The following is a 26108-nucleotide window of genomic DNA, read 5'->3' on the forward strand; positions in this document are numbered from 1 at the left end:
TCAGCTCGCATACAAATGTCATTACACACAAGGTGTCTAGGTTATTTTCAGACGATGGTTGAACAAGAATAAACCACAAACAGGCAGACATGCTAATGATTAGCAACCGCGATTAGCATTAGCAATAGCGATTAGTCATGTCATGTCATGTCATGTCATCTTCCAAACCGCTTATCCTATACAGGGTCGCGGGGAGTTGCTGGAGCCTATCCCAGCCGTCAATGGGCAAAGGCAGACTACACCCCGAACTCGTCGCTAGCCAGTCGCAGGGCACACATAGACACTGTCACTGAGCGGGAATCGATCCCACGCTGCCCGCACACAACTCAGGCGTGTGTACCACTACACTATCAGCGGACCTATAGCGATTAGTATGTTCAGTCAACAACACAGTACAATCAGCCTCAATTTAGCTCCTATATAAATGTTGCATGGTCATTACCAGTACACACAATTGTCTAAGTTACTTACAGACGATGGTTGAATAAGAATGAACCACAAACATGCAGTTTGCCTGCCTCTGGCTGGGGTATTGCATCATGCAGCCACACACGTAAGGAGGAGCACACTCAGCAGAGTGGAGAAGAAGACATCATTACGACCGAATACATAAATACTTTTTGAGGCTTGGAAACATTCTACATGGTCTGGGATAAATAAAAAGACTTATTTAAGCGATCTACAATCGTTTTGGTGAGTTTAAAGTTATCTTACCGCAACTCGGTGGAAATGATGTGTACTAAGCGCACAATTTCCTCCCAAAATGCGACTTATACTCCAGTGCGACTTATATATGATTTTTTCCCCAGTGCGACTTATATATGTTTTTTTCCCCCTTTATTATGCATTTTATGGCTGGTGCGACTTGTACGCCGGATCAACTTATAGTCCGGAAAATATGGTAGTTAATAATTTTAACTGCATAACGGAAATTAAGTTAGATTTTGAGTCACCGTCTTCTCCTTGATCATCGTAACACTACAACACCAGTTGGCAAATGCACCTCTGGCCCCAATTGGTTGTATCCGGGGATTGCTCAGAGGCTGATTGGCTGACTAACCTTGTGTGTGTGTGTGTGTGTGCGCGTGTGCGTGTGGCTGTGTGTTTGCGTGTGGGTGTGTGTTTGCGTATGTGTGCGTGTGGTGGTAGTAGCGTGGGAAGTGACATCCCAAAGACAGAGTGAATTACTGGGAACGATAAAGTGTGAAGGCGGCACGGTGGTCGACTGTTTAGGACATCCGCCTCACAGTTCAGAGGTCGTGGGTTCGATTCCGGCTCCGGCCTCCCTGTGTGGAGTTTGCATGTTCTCCCTGTGCCTGCGTGGGTTTTCTCCTGGTACTCCGGCTTCTTCCCACATTCCAAAAACATGTGTGGTAAGTTGATTGGACTCTCTAAATTGCCCCTAGGTGTGATTGTGAGTGCGGATGTCTCTGTGTGCCCTGCGATTGGCTGGCAACCAATTTCGGGTGTCCCCCGCCCACTGCCTGAAGACAGCTGGGATAGGCCCGCGACCCTTGTGAGGATAAGCGGTATAGATAATGGATGGATGGATAAAGTGTGAGCAAGATACGACGTTTCCCGTCGTCACACTCCCTTTTATGGTAGACTGCTGGCAGACAAATACATGCAGAGCGGTGGATGCCACTTTTAAATCTCACAAATTAAGTTTGGCACATTTTATTCCAATTCAGCGTCTCGGCACACATGCCAGTTGTCTCTGTCAAGGCATGATCTGCGTCCCCTGCCCGAAAAGCCATCTTTGATTGGTACTTGCGGCAACAACACTACAAGAACAATCTTTACAGCCAGCACATATCACAATGGTACTCGATTAAATAAGTACTTTTAAATGTCCACCATTTGGGTGTGATTTATTTTTGTACCTACCTCTCTTTGTGGTTTCAATTTTCAGATTGTTATATTAGTATATTAGTTATTGATACTAATAAAATATATTATTTAAAGGAAAAATATATATAACTATATATATATATATATATATATATATATATATATATATATATATATATATATATATATATATATATACATAACTATATATATATATATATATATATATTTATTTATATATATATATATATATATATATATATATATATATATATATATATATAAATACTCTTTTTTGTGCTTGTGTTGTTGCTGTAATTAGCGATCAAAGCTGGAGCATGCAAACCACACATCATGCAGGGGACTTGACAGTCCCATTGCGTAAATTGAAAAAGGAAGTGAACACACATATACAATGCGCATTTGCAAGAGTATGTAATATATTGCCATAACATTGACAAAGAAAGCATTTGTGTGACGGGTGTGTAAAATATAATTTTACTCTGAACCACAGTGACCAAATAAAATATCAACCGAGGACCAATTCTGTCTCCTCAATCCTGATTTTAGGGATCTCTGTCTGTTTTACTGGATTTTCCAATTAATTACTACAAAGACAAATGAAAACAATGCTATTTGCTTGGCAACCTGGGTAGGACTACCCTAAAAGAAAAGAAAGGACAGAAAGGGTCGACAAAATATATCCACTTCAAAAATAGTATATAAAGTTTTCTAATATAAGGTTTGTTGTACTAGCAAGTTTTTCAGTTGAATCATTCCATTAATTTTAGCAATACTAGGTTTACCCATTAAAAAGTGCCTGTTGATCAAGGAGATGGCTGTGTTTGAGGTCAGGAAATAATACTGGTCTGGGTCTATGGGTAGTCAAATAATTACCCACATGCAGCATGTGTTAGCAGTTATATGCACAAATGAAAAGGTCCATGTTGATATTGAAATGCTTTAGGGATCCCTTTTCATTTGTCAGATTCTCAAAGGTGTATGCCATGATAATGAGGATAGATGGGCAACGAGTCTGCTAATGACTGATAGACAGCCCTTGAGAAGGACACTACATTTACATGATGAATGAATCGGGAGGATGATTGAGTGTGACGCATAGGGCCCCTTGTCGCCAAATGCAAATGGTGCAACATTTAGAACGCACTGCCTGGTCGGCCTCTGGAGATTCCGTCTGCAGGGTCCAACATTAAGCCTTTTTGGGTAGTGGTCACATTAGCCATGTTGTGGGGGCCGTGCCCATACCAGCACTGTCCCTGTGTATTCATGATATAATACAAAAAGTTTCAATGATCAATTCATATTTACAGTCTTTAGACTGCATTATTTAAGGCTTTTATAAAATAATACTCTGTGTAGTTACTTTTTTTAATGTTATGTTTTTAGCAGAATAAAAACTAACTGAATAGTTAACATCCCAACCACAGAGACTAAAAAAATCAATTAATGGAGGTTCAAGTGTACCTGTGGATTAAATAGTGAAGTGTGTGGTCTCAGTGGCCAAAATGCATGCAAGCGCAGCATTTCCGTGAATGGGATCGATCGAGGTAGCCATTAAAGACCCACACTACTCCCCAGTACTGTATATAAATATTGTGATTTAAAACAATACTTAAAGCGGAAGTCAACGCAAACATATTTTTTTCAAGAATATGTTTTATACAAGCCCACTAGTTGAAACAGGGCATTCTGATAAATATTGCGTTTGTGGAATAAGTATTAATCCACTCGTTTTTAGCCATCTCTGGGGGCGGCCGTTTTGTCTTCTGTCGACTGAAAATGACATCACAACTGCTCACAACGACCAATCAGGGCTCAGATTCAGAGAACAGGTCAGAGAACAGGTCAGCTCGGCTGACCGAGAAGACCACGGCAGCTCGAGTGGGGGCAAGCTTACGTGCTATTGTGACGCAGCTTCGGCGGCAGGGGTGGGCGGATCGATCCAAATATCTATATTATCGATACTAAATAAGTACTTGGATCGAATCGATACTATTGTCCTAGGATCAATACATCACTCAAAGCTCCGCTCTTCTACATATATATATGTATATATATATATATATATATATATATATATATATATATATATATATATATATATATATATATATATATATATACAAATTCAAGAGGGATCATAACATTTCCAAGCAAAAACTATCTGTATCGTATCGGTATCGGCCGATGCTACCCTGAGTTTACTTGGTATCGGATCGATACCAAAATTCCCAGTATCGACCACCGCTACTGCGCGCCGTGCATGCACATTTTTTTTTAAATCAGTCATACTTCGTTCGTAGCTCTTCCGCGCGGCTAACTAGGAATCGAAACTTAGCACCGATATTCTAAAATCTGAATGGTTCCGGGAGAACCGGAGTGATGGATCCGGTTCCACTCGATGCCCGATTCTCGGTGCCCAACCCTACTTATTTGTAACTGCGGTTTAAGGATAACGATAATGGTCATTATCTCTGACTTTAACCATCGTATGTGTCTCATTTGTCGACTGCTTCCGGGTGACCGCTGAAGTTGGCCTCTGATTGGTTCTTTTCTCGCTTCATCCCAACTGTTCCATTTTCTGAGTGGTTCTTTTCTCCTACACGCTTATGTTTCCTTCTTCTGACTGGATTTCGTGACTGTGTTTTTCCTTTCGTCTTTTAATCGTTGACAAGTTTGTCAAGTTAATGTGGTTATCATTATCGTCTCAATTAATGATTTCTATTTTAGTTTTCATTTCGTGTTTGTCTGAATAAAAATATTCATGACAAAATTAATGACGATAAGTTTTAGTCAATGAAATTAACACTGCTGTGGATCAAATAGAGAAGCAGCGTGTAGTCTCAGTGGGCAAAATATATGCAACACATTCGTGACTCAGGAAGATCGAGGCAGCTACAAAATACAAAACAAAGCATAACATATATGTGTGTATGTGTATATATACTTGGTTTAACCCGAGGATATTCGATGCTAGCAAACAGCTAACCAGCCCCCGTCATCAAAACCTTCGAGGCAATTGACCGACTGTTATAATTCCTACAGCCTGCAGGATGATTTTCATTCATTCATTATCCATACCGCTTTTCCTCACAAGGGTCGCGGGCATGCTGGAGCCTATCCCAGCTGTCTTTGGGCAGTAGGCGGGGGACACCCTGAATTGGTTGCCAGCCAATCGCAGGGCAGCAGGATGATTTTGGTGCACCGTAAATCCCCTCAAATTAAAGATGAAAGTCTCCAATAAATTCACATCTTTTTTGTTTCATTTCAAATCCAGTGTGGTGGTGTTCAATGTAAAAATGATTGTGTGACAATTGCGCTCATGTCCCGTGAATGAAGGGTGGCAAACGTCACGTTATTACTTCATGCACGAGCTGAGCTTATTCACGCAAACATCCTGAGAGAGTAATAGTACACATAATCATTACTCTAGACATCTTAGTCTATGTGCATCATATAAGAACTATTTAATAATTTGACTTAATAATAATAAAAACCATGCCACAGTTTGGCTTGAGCCACAGGTGCTTTTAATCAACTGAGCTCGTCTACCTGCCGGTTGAGTAGAAGCACCTGTGGCTAAAGCGAAATTGTGGACCTTACTTTCTGGACCTGGATTTCCCATCTCTGGTTATTGGTGAGGTAGAGCTGATCTCAGGTGAGATGGGCAAGAGGCAGGATAGCCTACACCCAGGACTCCATCATCTCTTGGCAATGAATTCCGCTAACAAAAGTGAAAAGATTGTCAAGCAAACTTTGTCTGTTAGTCGGCTTTTTCTTGATTCACAAATAATGTCATAGGAGGTTAGGAACATACTGTGCTGCAGCAGGTGAAATGCTTCCATCATGATGGCCAATAGCAAAAATATATTCATTCCATCCATCCATCCATCCATCCATCCATCCATCCATCCATCCATCCATCCATCCATTATCTGTACCGCTCACAAGGGTCGTTGAACAAAATTAAAATAATTGTACAGTGCCGTTCTTGCACTTTGTTTGGCCATTTGAAGCTATTTTCTGCTTCATGTCGAATCATGTTAGGAGTACACATATGACTGTATAATTTGCATTCTTGGCCGGGAGTAACAGTTTCATTGTGATTTGTGTGTCGAAAACAAAAAATTATTTTGTCTAAAAAATGTGAAACGATCAGGGTGCGTTGTTCATGAGATGGTTTGTTTGGTTTGTTAATAGGCTATTTCTTGGTTCACGAAAAATTGATTGTAGGATGTAAGATTAGTAGGACCGACTAGACACCACTATTTGCATTCTGGGGTGGTCGAAATGCTTCCATCATGACGAGAGTGGCAAATAGAGAAAACATTCATCTTGAAAAAGGGAAAATAATTGTGCTGCACCAATTTTGTTTGTTTTTCCATTTGATAGTTATCAGACGTGAAATCAAAAGAATGACAAAGCAAACAAAAATTTGTTTCTCTAACAGAAGCGAAAAACTCATGGAGCAGTCTGTTTGTGCGGTAGTACAGTAGGATACTTTCTTGATCGTAAAGAAGAACAATGTAGAAAACAAGGAATAGCAGTACAAACGCTGGATGCTACCATTTGCATGCTGGGATGGAGAGAAAGGTCTCGTTGTGACTTGAGCGACAAAGCAACAAAACAAATCCTCGACCAAAAGAAAAAGCTTCAGTAATAGTAAAAACCAACAAACTCAGTATTGCAGCATTGTTTATTTTCCCGTCTGTTTGTTCACGAGCAAACTACTTCCTGGTTCATGGAGACTGACATAAAATGTTAGGCATTTGCACATTGGACCCAATATTTTTTTTTCTGTAGTCTCAACTAACAGCAATTGGCAAAATAATACCTCTTAAGTACACTCTTGGCTGAATTAATAAAATGCTGCTATTAATGTGCTACTTAAGGGAACACCTTGACCTCCTCCCGCAAATCCACAATAACCCCCCCATGTATCCTGGGCTTTGCGGTCCATTTTTAACCACATCAGTTTGGCGTTAATAAACAGCATGCAGTGTATGGTGTTTCCCTTCAGATCACGGCTACTGCGACTGCGGGAAGTGTGAGTGTGACGATGGCTGGTTTGGAGAGGCCTGCCAATTTCAAGAGGAGTGTAACCTTTCCGGAAAGAAGAGCAGGGAGCAGTGCAGAAATCCCCAGGGGGTAGTATGCTCCAACAGAGGTACACTGTTGCATTAAGGAGTAAATTATTCATTAATGTTTAATATTATGTTAGAATGTAGAGGTGGCAGAGTTAAAGCATCAATTGATCGTCGTGTTTACCTTCAAATGACTCATCAGATAAACATTTATAACTGCAGCGTTAATGGAATATTGATTTAATTTTTTAAAATTATTATTAACAAGCCTCCTGGCAACAATTTAGTTGGATTTCAAAGAAAAGGTCATTCCCTAAGTAGTAGAACATTGAGAAATTTGGAGAATTAAAAAAAAGTTTATTTTCTTATTATAACGTATGTCAAGAAAATAAGTTCATTTCCTACTTGGGGGAAAATGCAGTATTTGGGGAAAAATATCAAGTATTTGGTGTAGTATGTCCACCATGTTTGCATCGGTGAACGTGGTCAAATATGAAATAACAAACCTTAATTTTTTATGGGACAATTTTTAATGTATGGAAACATAGAGCTTTTATAGGCACAATTTTGTGTTAGAAACAATGTAGTGCACCTACTAATTTATTGTGCATGTACATTCAAATAGATGTTTGAATTTTCTCCTTTACTCCTCTTGTGGAATTAACTTTACTTGAAACGAATATTTTGCGGAAAAGGGACTTGCCACTGTGGTAGCTGTATGTGCAACAATGAGGACAACAAAGGCCTGGTGACGGGACACTTCTGCGAGTGCGACGACAGTGAGTGTCTGGATGAGGAGACCGGTGAAGTGTGTGGAGGTACAGTATGGGCCAACGCTCACATCTGGACAAATATTGTAACATTAATATCATTGTGGTATGACACTAAAGTTGTTATTCTGAAGTGCCTTTAAAGATATTGACATTTTCTAGTTGGGTATGAATGTAGAGCCCTCAATAGGCGTGACCTCATCAGGTTGTTGCATGTTACACTGTGCTTCCAGGCCACGGCCAGTGTTACTGTGGAAACTGTTACTGTGCTGCTGGTTGGCATGGAGACAAATGTGAATTCCAGTGTGACATCAGCCCATGGGAGAGCAAACGCAGATGCTCATCTCCAGACGGCAAAATCTGCAGCAACCGAGGTCTGTTCTTACGCTTTGAAGCCACAGGGCAACGGCAGTGACTAGGATTTAAAAAAAAAAAAAAAAAAATCATTATATTATAAATATTTTTTATGAAATTTTAATATTTTTTAATATGAACAGGCAATATATACTGTAACAAATAGCTATCAAACAGATTACAATAAAATCAAATTATATAAATAATACAATAAAAAAGATATTTCTTCTCACTGTTTATGTTACAAAAGACAGCCCACTGTTGCATTCATCCTGGAATTAACACGGCAATGTCGTTGATATTGTGTTACCTTGTGTGGTCTTTTCTGTAGATTATTGCATTGTTACAAATGCCCATCCAACGAATTGTTCCTGAACTTTGGTACGACAGCAAGTAAAAAGCCTAAAATTAACACGGAGCCAGTGAAAGGATGACAGAACGGGAGTGATGTAGCTGAACCTATGGGATTTAGACAAAAGCCTTACGGCGTTGTTCTAAACTTAGATGAAGATTTGTTGAGGCATATGAAGAGAGAATTGCAACAAGAACCAAGAAGTTCCGTTTGTTAAAATTCTACCAGTCCTGGTGTGATGATGATTCCAGCAGAGCTTTTTTTCTTCCTCTTTCTACAGTCATGGAGCTATATTGTACTGCATTTAGACAGAACCCCTTTGCAGGTCTCCCATTTCTGCTTAACAAGTGACACAACACTGACTGTGCTCACGGAGTAGAAGGCTGCCAAGATGTTGCAGTCGAGAAAGAGGGCAAAGGCCGCATGAATTTATCAGTGCAATGAGCAACGGAAAGATAACAAGAACATTTAGATTTTCGATAATATATTGAAGAAAGTTTTCACCTTTCTATGGTTTACTGAAGCCCTTTTGGGTAAAAAGCAATGGAAAGGAAAGAGGAAATCGGTCAGGTTGGTATGGCTGCAAAGGTCTACAAAATTAATTTGTAGTGTGGGAATTGGGGAAAATTAAAAAAATATATATATTTTTCATTTTCACTTCACCTGAGAGGTGCATATACAAAGTTTCAACCAAGCAACAGCTCATATGTAAAAAAATATAATAAATTGTACGGGTACGGTTTAGTCAGAATAATGCAAAAACATAACCTATATTTAAGCCATTAAACCCAACCTTCAAATTTGGAACTGCTGGTTCAGTCATGTTTATTCCCATAAATTTGCATGAGAACTTTCCAAATTGGAAAATTCAAGGAATTTTGCAACCTTCCAGGTAAACAGTAGAGTGTACAGTGATGTATCAGGGAGGATGGGGGTCAGGATAGTTATTTGGGGCGGGTCATTCAGAAGATTGGTGAGTCCTCATGGAGGAGCTTGGGAAGGTGAGATGTGGAAAGTGAGGATAAATTGAGGATGGGGGATTGGGATAAGGTCACCAGGAAATCAAGATGATGCCAACCTGGAAGATTTGGAGGTTATTTGGGGGAGGATAAGAGTTATTATTGTGAAGAGGCTCAACTGCCAGTATTAGGAGCAGGGGTGTCATCTAAAAGGATGGTTAGGGTTAACCTAACCCTTGGACATCAAACACAATTACACTTTAGAACAATATCTTTTCACATACTGGCCATATATGTCTGAGAACATACACTATTTCTATTTTATATACAGCAGTTATTTGTAGTAATAAGCATGAAGCAAATGCATTGTAAAAAGACTAGATTCCATCAACGTACATCGATGTAGAACTATATATAGTTTTGATCATTTTAGGTGTCTTTCTTTATTCTCCACAGTAACCTTCATCTCTCCTGTGTGAAAAGCTTGACTGACAGGAGACAGTAGAGTAGCTCCTCCATCGCCAAGCTAATAATACCCTAACTGGCATGCTGTCAAACCGCTAGCAGCTGGGTCGCGATGCTTGGGGCTAAATGCATGCATTACTACACAGCAAGGTAGAAGTACTCACACTCTGTAGGTGTATGTATGTATGTATTTATTTATTAATTATACTTATCCATGTCCCTTGAGGGTTAATTCAAATCCCACTGTGATGTATATCACACACATGCAGACAGGCAAGAAGAGATTCCTAGCAAAAAAGGTGCACAAAGAGTGCTGCACAACTTGGGTTGGGTTGGCAAGGATGATGAACCTAAGACTTTGCTTAGGTTCAGGGATGGGCAACCCATCCAAGATCATTTGAGTTGATCTTCCGTGCAAAAACAAATGAAACCTCATCGTAATTGTAATTAAAAAATGTCTCATGTGTGTATGTGTGTGTTGTGTTAGGCACTTGTGTGTGTGGGGAGTGCAGCTGTTATGATGTGGATCCCTCTGGCGACTGGGGAGATATTCACGGCAACATCTGCGAGTGCGACGAGAGGAACTGCCATGCCACCTACGACAGATACACCGATGACTTCTGCTCTGGTGAACATGCTGTCATTCAGCTGATTTAAAAAACAAAAAAAAAAACCCTTACTTTGTAATTACACCTGCACAATCATTGGACTCCAATTTTGCCTCTTGAGTAAAGGTAAATATGGTAAAATAAGCTTGCAGTATATATTTCACAGCTATGCTGATGACACGCAGCTGTATATTGCCGTGTCTCCTGATGACACAGGACCCATTGATACCCTTTTAAATTGCATTTTAGATATCAAGTCATGGATGGCAGATAATTTCCTACAGCTCAATCAGGACAAGACTGAGGTTTTAGTTATTGGTCCCGAAGGTCAGAGAGAGAAGCTTTTACCAAAACTACACATTTTTAATCCCTCACACTGTGTGAAGAACCTTGGCGTCATTTTTGACTCTGAGCTCAGTTTTATTCCTCATATTAAAAATGTAACCAAGATTGGTTTTTATCACCTTAAGAATATCGCCAGAGTCCGCCCGTTTCTCTCTCAGGCTAACACGGAAGTGCTGATGCATGCCTTTATTTCCTGTCGTTTAGATTACTGTAATGCCCTGCTCTCTGGCCTCCCGAAAAAGAGCATTTCACCACTGCAACTACTGCAGAATTCAGCCGCTCGGGTGCTGACGAGAACCAGTGGGCGGGAGCACATTACGCCAGTTTTGAAATTGCTGCATTGGCTCCCTGTGTGTTTCAGGATCGATTTTAAAGCACTTTTATTAGTTTATAAATGTGTTAATGGTCTTGGGCCATCTTATTTATCTGATTTGCTTTTATCATACCAGCCCTCGCGGATCCTGAGGTCCTCTGGCGCCGGCCTTTTATTTATTCCAAGGGTGAGGACCAAAATGCATGGCGAGGCTGCATTCAGCCGTTTTGGTCCTCACCTTTGGAATAGCCTGCCAGAGGATGTCAGGTCTGAAGAGACTGTTGATATTTTTAAGAGGAAGCTCAAGACACACCTTTTTAGTTTGGCTTTCAACAACTTTTAAATAATTTATCTTTTCTTTTGATTGAAGATAATTCTATGTTTTGCTTTGAATGTTTTAAAGCACTTTGAGTTGCATTTTTATGTATGAAAAGTGCGATATAAATAAAATGTGATTGATTGATTGATTGATATAATTCTGAGCAGGAAATAGAAAAACAGAAAACAGGTGAGCGAGCAGTGATTGGTCATTCCCTGAGCATGGAGGAGCAACGGCTCGACTCTGATTTCCCCCATAATGACTGAGCTTCTCACCCTATTTCTAAGAAAAAACAAGGACACCCTGTGGAGGAAACTCATTTTGGCCGCTTGTATCCGGGATCTTGTTCTTTTGGTCACCCACAGTTCGTGAGGGTAGAAACGTAGAATGATCAGGAAATTGAGAGGTTTGTGTTTCGGCTCAGCTCAGATCTCCTCCCCGCTCCGGAGCGGGCACTTCATCCTTTTCTGACTGAGGACCATGGCATCAGAATTGGAGGTTATGATTTTCATTCCAACCGCTTCATATTCAGCTTGGCTGTGAACCACTACAGTGAGTGTTGGAGATCGCGGCTTGAAGAAGCCAACAGTCCCACATCATCCGCAAAAAAGCAGAGATGCAATACTGAGTCCACCAAACTGGGCGCCTTCAACGCCTTGGCTGCACCTAGAAATTCTGTTCAGAACCTTTATGAACAGAATAGGTGGCAAAGGCAAGCCTTGGCGGAGACTAACACTCAATGGAATTGAATTCAACTTACTGCCAGCAATGCGAAACTCTGACATCAGTGGTACAGGGACTGAACTGCTACTATCAGGGAGTTTGGTACCTTGTTCCCCCGAAACATCCCACACAGAACTCTCCGAGAGACACAGTTAAACGCCTTCTCCAAGCCCACAAAACACATGTTGACTGGTTGGGCGAACTCGCATGCACCCTCAAGGACCTGCTGAGGGTGTAGAGTGGGTTCACTCTTCCACGGCTGCGACAAAAACCACACTGCTCCTCCTTAATCTGAGATTCAATCTCCCGATGGACCGTTCTCTCCTGCACCCGTGAACAGTCCTTACTAGAGAGGCTGAGGAGTGTGACCCCTTTGTAGTTGAACATACCTCTCGGTCCCCCTTTTTAATAAGGGGGAACACCACCCCAGTCTGTCGACCAGAGGCACTGTCCACGCATTGTTGTAGAGGCGTGTCAACCAGTACTGCCCCACAACATCCAGAGCCTGTAGGAACTCCGGGCGAAACTCATCCGACATGAGGACCTTTTTAAACACCTCGGTGACTTCAACTCCAGAGATAGGAGAGGCCACCTCAGAGTCTCCAGACTTTGCTTCCACAAGGGAGGGCGGGTCGGTGGATTTGAGGGTGTCTTCAAAGTATTCTCCCCAGCGACTCACAACGTTCCGAGTCAACAGTCGGTAGTCATTTTCCATGACTTCGCCGAAGACATCCCATGCCCGAGTTTCTGCCTCAGTGGCCGCCAATGCTGCCTTCCACTTGGCCAGTACCTGTCAGCAGCCTCCAGAGTACCACAGGAAAAAAAGGGCTTCATAGGACTCCTTGTGCTTGACCGTAGGCCCACAGTTGCTCGGCACCTATCTTCTCTAGCAACTCCTGAGTGGAACAGTGTCCAACGCCACTTGAGAGGACTGGTCCCCAAGCCCAGGCTTTATGTGGAGGTGAGCCTTATTATGACTAGTCTGAACTTCTCTGCCTCTCACACCAGCTCGGGCCCCTTCCCTACCAGAGAGGTAACATTCCATGTGTCTAGAGCTAGCTTCTTTAACCGGGGAACGGACTGCCAAAATCCCATTTTTTTGCCGCTGTTTAGCTCACAGGGCATCCGACTCCCTTGGCCCCTCCCACAGGTGGTGAGACCATGGGAAGGGAGACCCTATTGCCTTTTCGGGCCCTGCCCGGCCGGGCCCCATGGGTGCAAGTCTGGCCACCAGGCGTTTGCCAGCGAGCCCCACCTCCAGGCCTGGCTCCAGAGTGACCAGTGTCTGGGCAAGAGAAATCATGAACCAATGTTTTTCATCATCATAAGGGGTCTCTGAGCCATGCTTTGTCTGGTCCTTCATCTAGGACCTGTTTGCCATGGATGACCCTGCCAGGGCATAAAGCCCCAGACAACTTAGCTCCTAGGATCTTACCTCCACCACGGTAATGTGACGGCTGACATAGGACTGAAATTTCTTTTTGATTGTGTTTTGTTCTTACTTCCACATTAATCTTCATGGTAGTTGTGATTTGAACCTTTTTTTGGTCGAAACATAAACAAATGGTGCTAGCTTTGGTGTTTGATGCAGCTCCCCTCCCTTCCTCCAGGCCACGGTCAGTGTCACTGTGGCAGATGTGACTGCAAGGATGGCTGGGCTGGAAAAAAGTGTGAGCATCCTCTCTCCTGCTCCATGTCTCTGGAGAGCAGCCTAAAGAAGTGCCGGGGAACATCCAGACTGCCCTGCTTTGGACGAGGTATACCCGTTTCCTCTTGCACTCCTGTTACCATGGTAACCCCTTGCACTCAGTTCTCACCTCCCTCTGTAAAAATGGGTCATTTCTAGTGCCTCTTTTGAATAGCTCCAACCACAACAAAGCATATTATACAATTAAATCTCTGACAGTGTCAATCAAAACAGGGCATTACAGGCTACATTTTTCATATTACTTTCTATTGGATATCTTCAGAGCAGGGGTCACCAACATTGTACCTGTGGACACCAGGTAGCCCCCAAGGACCACACGAGTACTCCACAGGCTTTTTTTTTTTTTTAAATAGCTCACCAGTGATGGGACATTGTGGTTTTCTAGGAATGTTATTTTAGGTGATCACAATACAATGTAAAAACTTGCGGATTTAAAGTGTGTCATATTAGTTTTTATATCTGTTATCTTATCATTGTGGATAATTATTGTGAGAAATCATTGAATGTTGAGGGGCGGGCAGACGGAGTTTTGGATGACGTGAAGTGCTTGTTGGAGCATTCACACATGACGTGCGAAGCTCGCTCAATCAGGTAATGTTGTAATACATCCCCTAGCACAAAATGGGTCCCGCCACAGATGATCGGGCCCTACTTACAGCGCTTAATCTACGTTATGGGAGGAGCAGCCCTGTATCCAGTGTAGTAATATACTGTCTTCAGTAATATTTATAAATTTCCATTTAGGTTCAGCAAAAGTTGCATTTTTTTCCTGAAATATCATTGCTATAAATTACAATGCATGATAAAATCCGTATGTATTTAAGATAAGAATGCCTTTATTGATCCCACAGTGCGGAAATTTTCAGTGTAGGTCAAGCTTAAAAAATGAAAATACCATAAAAACCTGATGTGCTTGAATTAAAGTAAAGACATTTTTTAATTTGTTTCAAAAATACATTTAGGGACACATAAAACTACCTCTGATTAAAATTTGCTGTTGACCACTTTATTATTTCAAAAATGTGTACCAAACTGGTGACTCTTCGCATTAATCAATTCCCTAGAAGTAGCTCTCATTTTCAAAAAGGTTCATGACCCTTGTTTTAGAGTGTATCTAATAAAGTTGGGGCATTTGCTATAGCAACAGCAAAGTTTCAGTGTACTGTGGTGGGTCGATTTGTGATTTATGACACTGTATGATACATCAGCTGCCCTGCTGGACAACAGAAGCCTGTAGGCAGGCTTACAATTGGATACATGTGGCACTGGAAAGTCACGCTACCGCAGCAGATGTGCAGCTTGCTCATTCTCGTGGACCTTTGTGGCCTGTTGATTGATGGCAGCGGGTTAAACAAGTGGCAGGACAAACCCGCAGTAACAAGTTGAAGTTATTCCCATTCAACACATTTTCACTATATTACTAAAGACACATTTTCACTTCATTACTAAAGACACTAAGGTGTTGAAGCATTTGATTTAATACAAGCTTAAGTCATAATATTCAATAAATATACCTGACAGCTTCAAAATCATGCTTTTAATGGAGGGAATAACATCCAGCGTTTTGCCATGGTGGCCCTTGGAAGTTATTGTGATAGCTTCAAAATAAAACTAATGGCGCTTCTGATGTTGCCAAGTTGATTTTTGAACATTAGTGGTTGAGAATATTTTAGTAGACACCCTTCTTGGACACCATTCATGTTGTGTTGGGCTAGCATCTGTGCAAATGGTGTTTTGTCCAAGTCTTTGACAAGTTAAAGTTGTGTATTCTAATTACATTATGCATTTTTTGTTAATACATTCAAGCCGTATGTAATAACCATACATTATGAAGAGAGCTTGAAAATCATGCGAATGGGATGTAACAAGGAGAATAAAATCTTTGTTGTTGCCACGTTGACCCTAGGACCCAAATGGTCATAGTGTTTTAATAGTGTATAATAGGGATGTAATGATTCACTCAAGCCCCGATTCCATTCGATTTTCAGTTTCCTATTTTCCATTGGATTTTTAAAAAACGCTACCATGCTTGTCCCTAGTGTGGTGCTGCAGCCATCCACAAACGCAATACACAATGATTTTTGGTGCAAGCTTGTCAAGTAGAGCTGTCACAAACTATTATTTTGCTAGACGACTAATCACAAACAGTAGTTGTGATTATTCATGACACTATGCTGAGTTGCACTAATACTATGAAACTACCTATAAATACAAAAAAGAAATACTTGTAAAGATATTTCATTTTCTTGGGCACCAGTCCTTTTTTTTAATGTAGAAGAGTAAAATAATATGAGTAAAATTAAGGAAAAGCACTGTGCTAAAAAACAACAACAACTAAACACTTGTATTGGTTTTTAATTTTGTTTTTCCTAAATTGATATATTCTAACGACCTAGTTATGTTTTTGATTGTTAGGTGTTGCCGTTGAAGGGTTTGTGGAAAATAGGACATGTTGCCTTAAATCTTGAGTGCTGAGATGTCCAAGTTTATAAATGCATGCAACACAGGGAGCGTGGTCACAATGAGGCAACAGTGAGGCAGCACATGTGCTCTTGCTGTTCGATGGGTATACAAAACTGTGTTTTGGTTTTTAATAAACATGAGTTCGCTGACTAGTGCCTCCATAATCCACAGTCGAAGCTAAAATATGTTAGCGTTCCATGACAGGACATGCATGCGGTGTTCCATCAGACGCACATGGTAGACTGTGTGGACTAACTACAGCTAGCTTCCAGAAATGACTGTCCACTGGCCGTGCTTCTTTTTTAGATGCTCGTGCCGTGCTGCTATGAAAGGGAGATTTACATCGCATTCATTTTGTGAAATGCGCCCAGACTTTCAGACTCGGTTGCTGACGCCAACTCGGAAGCCATGACACCATTACCCACAATGCTTCTGTTTACATCATTGATGACCCGGATTACCACTACTGCGCATGTGTTTTGCAGACAGGAATCCATCCATCAGATTTTCAAGAGGAAAAGCATAGCACGAAATAATTATACATATACTGTAAATAAACGATGCTTTGACTATTACAATTAATTTTAGACGATTTTGATTGTTGACTTTGTCGTTTTAGTAATTCATCTTGGCAGCTACAGTGTCAAGTAATTTACGCCATGCACTTATGCATTTTGTTTAAAGCATATGAGAGAGAGGCTATGGCGTTGCGAATCGATTATTATTATTTTTTAACATCGATGCATATTTTAAGCAGTTTGTATCAATTTTATTTCAATTTACGATAAATCCGTACATCCCTAGTGTATGATATTGCTGGACCAGCCTGGTCCTTCCCTCATGTTGTGTTAGCGCTGGCGTCTGTGCATATGTGACTGAATTGGAGATGTTTTATCAATGGCCTGGCTTGTGATTGACTGGCAACCTGTCCATGGTGTAGCCCACCTCTCACCCAAAGACAGATGGGTGCAGTTACCCACAGTCCAAATAAGGAGAAGCGTTATATAAAATAGAGGGTTGGTGATCTATGAAGTTGTACAATTCGGTGCTGATCCAAACTAGCATTGGTTGTCCTACTATGTGCCGTTGCACCTTACATTGGTTCCAAACATTGGTTTGATGTGCCCAGTCAATCCCCCACTAATGAAACAGAAGAGGTAACCATGTGACAGCAGACTTAATTAATTCCAACACCTCCAACAGTGCCTTTAAATTATCTCCACTAGCTGCGATAAAATGGAGCTTTAACCTAGAACAATGAAGCCGTAGACTTCCTGTTTAAAATGGTCATCATTATTAATTCATTGGCCGCTGACATCCTTTTAACATTTAATTACCTGTATACCTTGATGCTGAGGTTTGTCAGTGTTTAAACTAAACACTAAAATCAAAAGTTAAAACAACACCACTGTTATTTTATGTTGTAATGTTTAAAGTACAGTATTGAGATTTAGAAGCGGTCTCTTCAGTTGACAGCACATTTTGTCACAACAAAATGTCCACCCCATAAGATGGATAAAAATTGGTGGATTTTGCTGCTTAATTAATATTCCACACACATTGTTAATCATAATGCCATGTTTAGACTAGTGGGGATGCATAGAACATATCGTAAAGATTTTTTCTTTTTACTTGACTCCCCTTTGACTTTATTGCAATCACACTGGCTTCAGCTACAAAACAATATACTCAGTGCGGGGAAGTCAGGCAGCAGAGAATAGGAGGCATGAATAGTGGGTGCAGGAACCCTGAAATGTGATCCAGCAGCTTGAAGGATTTTGTATTTTTCTCCCTGAGACACAAAAACGCATTCTTTCCACCATGTGGTATTTTCTCAAGGAAACACCTGCTTTCATCATTGGGATTCCTTGCCAAGTGACATGGTAATGCTATGAACGGTCGTATAGTCGCATGTCTGGCATTTGACGTGCAGAAAAAGGTCAGAGTTAAAGGGGGTCATTGCAGTTTATTTTGTGAGGCGATGCGAAATAACAGTGTGAAATAACAGTGAGGCAGACTGAGTGACATTTTCAATGTGATTCCCTCCACATCTCGCCTTTGACAGAATGTGTCATCCCGATGACTTCTCACTTCACTGCTCTCCAGCTGGTACTACTACTACTCACTTTGAAACAATGCTGAAGGTCACTGACTAACTTCTTGTGGACTTGTTTAAAACAATGAACACAATCCTGAGGAGTTGTATCCTCAAACTGTATTTGAACCATTGTGTTGGGTGGAAAAACCTGTACCTTGACCATGACACCAAAGAGCCAGGCTCAGATGGCTTCAGGGTAAAGCATCCCACGTTTGACAAAATTTTCCCCAAAAACATTCTGAGTTGTAGTACCTTTAACTTTGTTGTGTGGAAATCCTGCATTCTGACCTGCCCACCAAAAGCCATAGGCTCAGATTCCCTCAGCACTAAGCATACCACTTCTGCAACCATGCACCAAAGAATTTTGAGGAATAGTACAGTCAACCCATATTTGATCCAAGGTCTTTTATGTTAAAAATTTGCAGAACTCTGAGGAGCAGTAGCGTGAACCCAGGTCTGTTGGGTTTCAAAACACATACCCTGAAAACAATAACAAAGCAAGGGCAAGGCGGTTTTATGTATATAGCACATTTCACACACAAGGCAACTCAAAATGCTTCACACAAGCAAAGACTCAACACCTACAAGCATTTACAAACACACCAGTTAACATTCAAAGGCAAAGCAGAGAAAGCAAAAGTAGCTAAAAAAATTACTAGAATGTACGTTTCTAGTAATTAGAACATTTAAATGCAACAGAAAACTTGTAAAAAACGTATTAAAATAAAATATTTAAAAGTAAAGAAATAAAAGTGTGTTTCTAAAATATATAAAAGAAAAAATGATTGTTTAGAGGAACTTAATCAAAGGTATGAGAAAAAAGCAAAGTTTTTATCCTGGATTTAAAAGCATTTACACTCGGGGCTGACTTCACTTCTGTTGGCAGTTTATTCCATTTGTGTCCAGCATAAGAGCTAAATGCAGATTCACCAGGTTTACCTTAAACTCTGAGCTCCACTAATTGACCCAAGTCTGCAGATCTCAGAGCACTACTGGGTTTATATTCAATCAGCTTTTCATTAATGTATTCAGGACCCAAACCATTCAGTGATCTATAGACCAGTAGCAACATTTAAAAATCTATTCTACAGTTAATTGGGAGCGTGTTAAGTGTAAAGCCTTTAGGACTGTTCCAATCTCTTTGTTCTGGTGAGAACTCGAGCTGCAAGTGCCAAGCTCTGGCCAGATAACATACATCACACTACCCCTGCCCCCCACCACCTTTTCCAATATTCCAATTATTCTAGGCCCTCGCCATCCACAGTCCATTGCACTGAAGTCAAATGTCTTAAGTATTTTTCAAATTTGACCCACCAATGATGCCCACATGGCTAGCCATCCCACCACAGAGGCCATATACGTGAGGTTGGAAAGGCCATTCCTAAACAGAGAAGGTACCTTATGACACCACCTATCCCCCACATAAAATGCCATCCTTTCATGTATCCCAAAGCGACTCGATGATTTTGCCTCCAAAAAATAACTAAAACAACCTGCCCAGTGACTGTAATGGCAGCCCCATCACAACAGAATGAAATATCAATGAAGGTATTTCCACCCACGACGGACAGAGGCCTCTCTACAAGGCATCTTGATGACTGCTGTTTTGTACTCCAAAAGAATAATACTGTTCATGTATCGGTATGTGCCTCCTTGGGCCATAAATAGTTGGATTTTCCACACCAGCTCAGGTTGATGTAGTCCTAACCAGAGCTGGCCATCGCCTATTTCCCATCTGCATATTTAAATCCACCCACATCGTCCCAATCGGTCCGAATCAGCCCAAACGGCGTTGAGAACGGCCTTAACCTGTACCACGTCACACGCATGTGCCGCACTCCTGACACGTGGCCGAGTAAGGAAAAAATAAAAATTAAACAGTGTTGTGTACCTTGCGGTCCCCAAGACACAATGACATGTGCCCCTTATTGATTTTATTTCACTGATCACCACGTTGTGCGTGTGTGTGTGTCTGTTGTTTTTGTTTGATATTTTCTCTTTGTTTGGCGGTGTGTCTGCTCGTGCGGCGCCTGCTTGTGATGTGAACATTACGTTCTTTCCGTTCTCAACACCGATTGGCTGTCGCCAACGAGGGATGGACCGGGACCACGTGGTTGATTAAATATGCAGGACAGAACGCGGTGGTGGTTAGGCGATGCCCAGCTCTGGTCCTAACAAAGCCTTGTTGCATGAACTGATGAAGCCTACTTGGATGAGAGGTGAAACGTCTTCTAAGACAAACAGCAGTCCGATTGCGATCGATTCAATCCCCTAAGAATGAAATGACCTACATAATAGGCCTTCAATCCTGTTTCTTGAGAGGTGGTTTCCTGGATGTTTTCCATATCTCCCTCCTGCAACAGATCTGATTCTGTCATGCGTGGAGCAGGAATTGGACCCAAAAGCAGACAGGAGACAAAAGTGGCGACTTAAAATTCTTTATATGTAAAAACTCAAAGTACAACAGAGCAGGGCATATAAGGCTAAACGTTCTAACATGTAATGAAACTTACATACAAACACGCAGAGCTGGGCACTTGACCATTTTTTGCCGGTCCGGCCGCGACCCTCCACCCTTGACTTGGGTACCCTTCCGGCCGCGACCCTGCGGCCATATTCATAAAACATTGTCGGCCCCCGCCCCGTTCTGCCCCCCAACCTAAAAAAAAAAAAGCGTCCGTGATCGACGTCACTGCGGGAGAGACGCTAATGGCAGAGGCTTTTTAAGGATCATTAGCTGGCTAATTTACTATTCAAACCCGCTGTGGAAACGCTTCAAACACGCTTCAAACACGCTTCAAAATGCGCCACATTGTACTGTAGTGTCTCCCAATGATTCGCCATCAGCCGTAGTTCAATGAACACGTTTTTATTCATTCAACCTCCACAAATGCCACAATCCCTATAGCAGCAGTTGTCGCTCGCGCCGACGTGGGAGTAGAAAGAAGCCTAAAAATAAGCCTTTCACCGAGTAGGCTGAGATTGATTTTGGCCACCTCGCGAGCACGTCACACGCACGAGGGCCGATAGTGGGCCGGATTAAAATACACCTCTGGCCATTCTTAATTAGGCCATTTTTAAAAATGTATGTTAATGGTGGTCATTTCGTTTTTTAAAGTCAATGCATGGTTGTAGGGTCTTGTCTTTTTGTCCACAGAGAAAAATCCAGTCGCGAGGGTAGAAGAGGGTAAAGAATCCCACTTTTGACACAATTTTCCCCCAAAACATTCTGAGTTGTAGTACCCTTAACTTTGTTGTGTGGAAATCCTGTATTCTGACCTGCCCACCAAAAGCCATAGGCTCAGATTCCCTCAGCACTAAGCATACCACTTCTGCAACTATGCACCAAAGAATTTTGAGGAATAGTACAGTCAACCCATATTTGATCCAAGGTCTTTTGGGTTAAAAATGTGCAGAACTTTGAGGAGCAGTAGCGTGAACCCAGGTCTGTTGGGTTTCAAAACACATACCCTGAAAACAATAACAAACCAAGGGCAAGGCAGTTTTATTTATACAGCACATTTTTCTGGTGAAAATGGTGGCTTGATTGAGATGCTCAAAGAGGGGTTAATAAGGAGAAGCAGATACTTATTCTTAATGGTGAAGTCATTTCGTTTTTTAAAGTCAATGCATGGTTGTAGGGTCTTGTCTTTTTGTCCACAAAGAAAAATCCAGTCGCGAGGGGAGAAGAGGAGGGACGGATAATACCAGCAGCCAAAGAGTCACTGATATACTTCTCTATGGCCTCCCTCTCGGGGCGTTACAGTTTGTAAAGCCTACTAGAAAATGTATTGGGGCTCCTTAAGTCGATGGCACACTCATACGGTCAGCGATGGGGAAGGGAAAGCGCCCAAGATTTACTAAACCTCTCCCCCAAGTCGTGATATTCAGGGGGAACCAAAGGAAGATCGTGATGAGAAGGATGGGATGTTGGAGACACAGAATGCAAACAATAAGCATGACAGAAAGTGCTCCAACGAACTATGAACTAGGAAACACAGTCTATATGTGGGTTATGAAGTCTTAACCAGGATAGCCCAAGAACTACAGGGGAAGAAGGAGAAGGGATGACCAAAAACCTGATGTGCTCCTGATGGTTACCCAAAATGGTGAGGGAGAGTGAAACAGTCTGGTGTGTAACAGTCTCTTAATGGGTCTCCTATAGATGGCACTGATTGGTCAGGGCGGGTCTGAAAGACACAAGGAGAAGTTTAGCATTAGCAACAAAGTTTTTGTCAATAAAATTGTTGTCTGCCCCTGAACCTACCATCAGCTGAAGGGAGACAGAATTGTTGGGGTAGGAGACAGTGGCAGTCAAGTTAATTTGATTAGAAGATTCACTAGAGGTCTTAGTGTCACTCACTATAAGGCTCTGTTCTGTGGTAGCAAGATGACTCTTGGGTAGGAGTGAGCACTGGTTGATGAAGTGCCCAGATCTTCCACAATAGATGCAAAGACCATGCGCAACCCGCCGGGCACGTTCCTCTAGGGAGATGCGTGTTCTGCCAAGTTGCATGGGTTCTTCCCTGGCGGAAGCAGGTGTCCCGGGGCCTGTGAAAGGCTGGGTGACCAGACGAGGAACAGCGGGCGTAGGGAGAAAGGGCGGCCAGGTCTGACACTCCGACGGTGTTCTCTGATGTGATTGTCAATCTGAATCACTAAGGAGATTAACTGCTCAAGAGACTCAGGCTCATCCCGAGTAGACAGCTGATCTTGAAGCTCCTCGGACAGTCCACATACGAAAGCTGTTTTTTGTTCAGTTTCATTCTATCCACTTCCAGAGGCTAAATTCAGGAACTCGATGGCATAGTCTGCAACTGACTGAGAGCCCTGATGTAATGGCATTAGCCGTTTGCCTGAGGACTGATTAATGAAGGGCTGATCAAAGACTCTGTGCATCTCCTCAGAAAAAGAAGCAAATGATTCCAGTGTCTCTGACTTTGACTTCTACAAGGAATTGGCCCACTTCTCTGCTCTTCCCGAAGCAAGTTAAATACAAAGGCCACCTTGGCGCGATCAGCCGAATATGCGCTAGGTTGTTGCTCAAAAACCAAGGAACAGTCCAACAGGAATCGGCCACAAGCTCCTGCCTCTCCAGAATAATGTTCAGGTGTTGGAATGTTGAGTTCCCGGTGAAAAGACACTGCAGTAGTCCGTGAGTCGATCTCTCCCTGATTGGAAGTGTTGGGCTGGGCTTGAGTAGGTCATGAAGTCCATGGTGGAGCGCTGGGTGTCAACTGGACGGCCATTGAGTTGACGGTGGTGGAAAGCTTCTGAATAAAGTCCATGACCTCTCTCAGGAGGTGCTCGTGTTTGCCGAGCAGGACTCCCTGTGCCCTCACGGCTTGGTGGATTGCGTCATCTAAGTCTGCTGACTCCATGACTGGTTAGAGCGTACTGTTGCGTGTGACGTAGGAATTGGACCCAAAAGCAGACAGGAGATGAAGGTGGCGTAAATGTCTTTTTATGCAAAAATTCAAAGTAAAACAGAGCAGGGCATGGAAGGCTAAACGTTCTGACAATGTGTAAGTGAGTAACTCAAACTCACATACAGAAAAAAAACACGCCCAACCCTTTGTGACCAAATTAAGGACAAAGCAACTAGCAACATCAATGAGCCAATGAACCAGTCACAATCATAACAGATTCAAAAGATCAGGATTGTTATCCAGCTTCTGTAGACCTTCCTGATTATCAGATCATTTGAATCAGGTGTGTTGCAGCAGCGGGAGATAGAAAACAGCCACGAAACTGGTCCTTGAGGAATAGGATTGAAGACCTAGATGAATGAGAATACTCACAAGAACCAGATTCTTCCAGAAGGTACACAAGCATTGAGAATGTATGCTCAGTCACAGTATCAAAATGAATTATTGAGACTGTATTTATACGTTTAAATATACTTCCATTGAGTGGTACAATTATGCTTGGCACTTTACAATTTGGAACACAGTGTGTGTTCTTTCCATTGTATTCATATTGTGAAAGGTCAGATGCTTTTGGTGGCCTTCAATTGGGGTATCAGACACAGTGAGTGGAGCTAGACAGCAGTTTTTTATCTTTCTGACGAGGTGTGTCCCTTCTGTGCAACAATGGGAGCAAATCACATTTTTCTTTAAAATAAAGGGACACTTATAAAGGAAAATAGAACATGTTGCATGTCCTCCATTGCCTGTTACTTTGTGGCCAGCTTCTTTCATTGGCACCTTGCACTGTATCAAATAGATAACCATCATAATGACTAAAATGCTGCACTTTTTCCTCCCCTCTGTTTCTGCAAGGTGTGCTATGCTACCCAGTGACTGGGTTTGTGTCGCCACACTCAAAATTGCAAAATTTAATTTGCTGCGCCCACAACCACCCTCAGTTAGTGGCGTGCATCTGCAAGGTTACCCATGAAAACTCAGACAAAATTGTCTTTTGGCAAGCATTTGCTTATGTGATTTTTTTCAGAGAAAGTGTGACAACACACACACATGCACGCACGAATGTGCACGTCTGCACGCAACACTCTCTCTCCAGGTGTGGATAGTTTGACAGGCGGATATAATCGATAAGGCAAGGGTGTTTAGACATCATTGGTTGCCAGGGTAACTGACTCCTTCGCACAGATGGTGCCATGCTGTATGGGTCTGTGTGTGTGTGTGTTATGTGTGTGCACACATGCGTGTGTGTGTGTGTGTGTGTGTGTGTGCATGTGTACTTGTATACCTCAAAAATGTTTACTGAGTACCTTTAAGCAACAAATAATGTTTCAGAAATGTGAATAATTTTTATGGTACATATTTCTATTTCACTTCTACAAAGATGCTAGCATGCTAAACCTGGTACACCCATAAATATAAATATGTAGAGTGTGCTGTCTCCTTTTGTACGCTCTATTGCTCCTTTATTGGGTACACTTGGTCATCTGCTAAACTACTGAATGTCAAGTCAACCAATCACGCAGTATTATCGATTATAGCGATTTCAAAATGACCTTAGACTTAAAATACATCACGGTACAACTGAACTGGCTGTGATTCTGCCGCATTGTGTGCCATCTTATGATTTTTGCGACATTTCATAAGAAAAAAAAATACTGAGGTAGGTGATATACAAAAATGACTACTGGTTGTCTTTTTCTTCATCAAAACGAAGATTGTTTTACTCTGGTTAAATTATTTTGATGTGCGTGACAGTTATGTTAAAAAATGCAATTTTCTTTCATTATTAATTTTAAGATGACAATAGCAGATAACTTCCATCCGTTTTCAATTGTTGAATGGCGTACTTAATTTTCTTTATTCAATTTTTTTTATTTTAATTTCAAGACAAAGAAAGAAACAAACAGACCAACAAAAGCATTATGTGTGTGGTGTGTAGTATTGGTCATCTCAATACCCCACAATGTAAGAGCAGTAAATAACATGCTGTTTTTCTCCTTGTCAGGTGTGGGGTCACTCGCATTATACAGTGGCCACGGAAAGTATTCAGACCTCTTGAATATTTTCACTTTCTGTGTCATTGCAGCCATTTGCCAAAATCAAAAAAGTTTTTATTTTATTTATCATTAATGAACACTCAGCACCCAATCTTGACAGAAAAAAATCAGAAATAAAGATATGTTTGCAAATTTATTAAAAAAAGAAAAACTGAAATATCACACGGTATTCACACCCTTTGCAAAAAACCT

At 41.6% G+C, this 26108-nt stretch overlaps 1 protein-coding gene across 1 annotated transcript in view; it reads left to right on the plus strand.

Annotated features, from left to right (window-relative positions):
- The window catches only part of itgbl1 (integrin, beta-like 1), a 58021-nt gene that overhangs the window by 14858 nt on the left and 17055 nt on the right, over positions 1-26108 (plus strand). Inside the window, exons 3-7 of the mRNA XM_086051479.1 lie at positions 6893-7039; positions 7652-7774; positions 7960-8100; positions 10344-10484; positions 13775-13921. Coding sequence (XP_085907605.1) covers positions 6893-7039; positions 7652-7774; positions 7960-8100; positions 10344-10484; positions 13775-13921 — 699 coding nt within the window. The remainder of the gene's footprint in view (positions 1-6892; positions 7040-7651; positions 7775-7959; positions 8101-10343; positions 10485-13774; positions 13922-26108) is intronic.

Source organism: Filicampus tigris, chromosome 14 (assembly GCF_054856515.1).
Source record: "Filicampus tigris isolate MCC_2025a chromosome 14, RoL_Ftig_1.0, whole genome shotgun sequence".
Lineage (NCBI taxonomy): Eukaryota > Metazoa > Chordata > Actinopteri > Syngnathiformes > Syngnathidae > Filicampus > Filicampus tigris.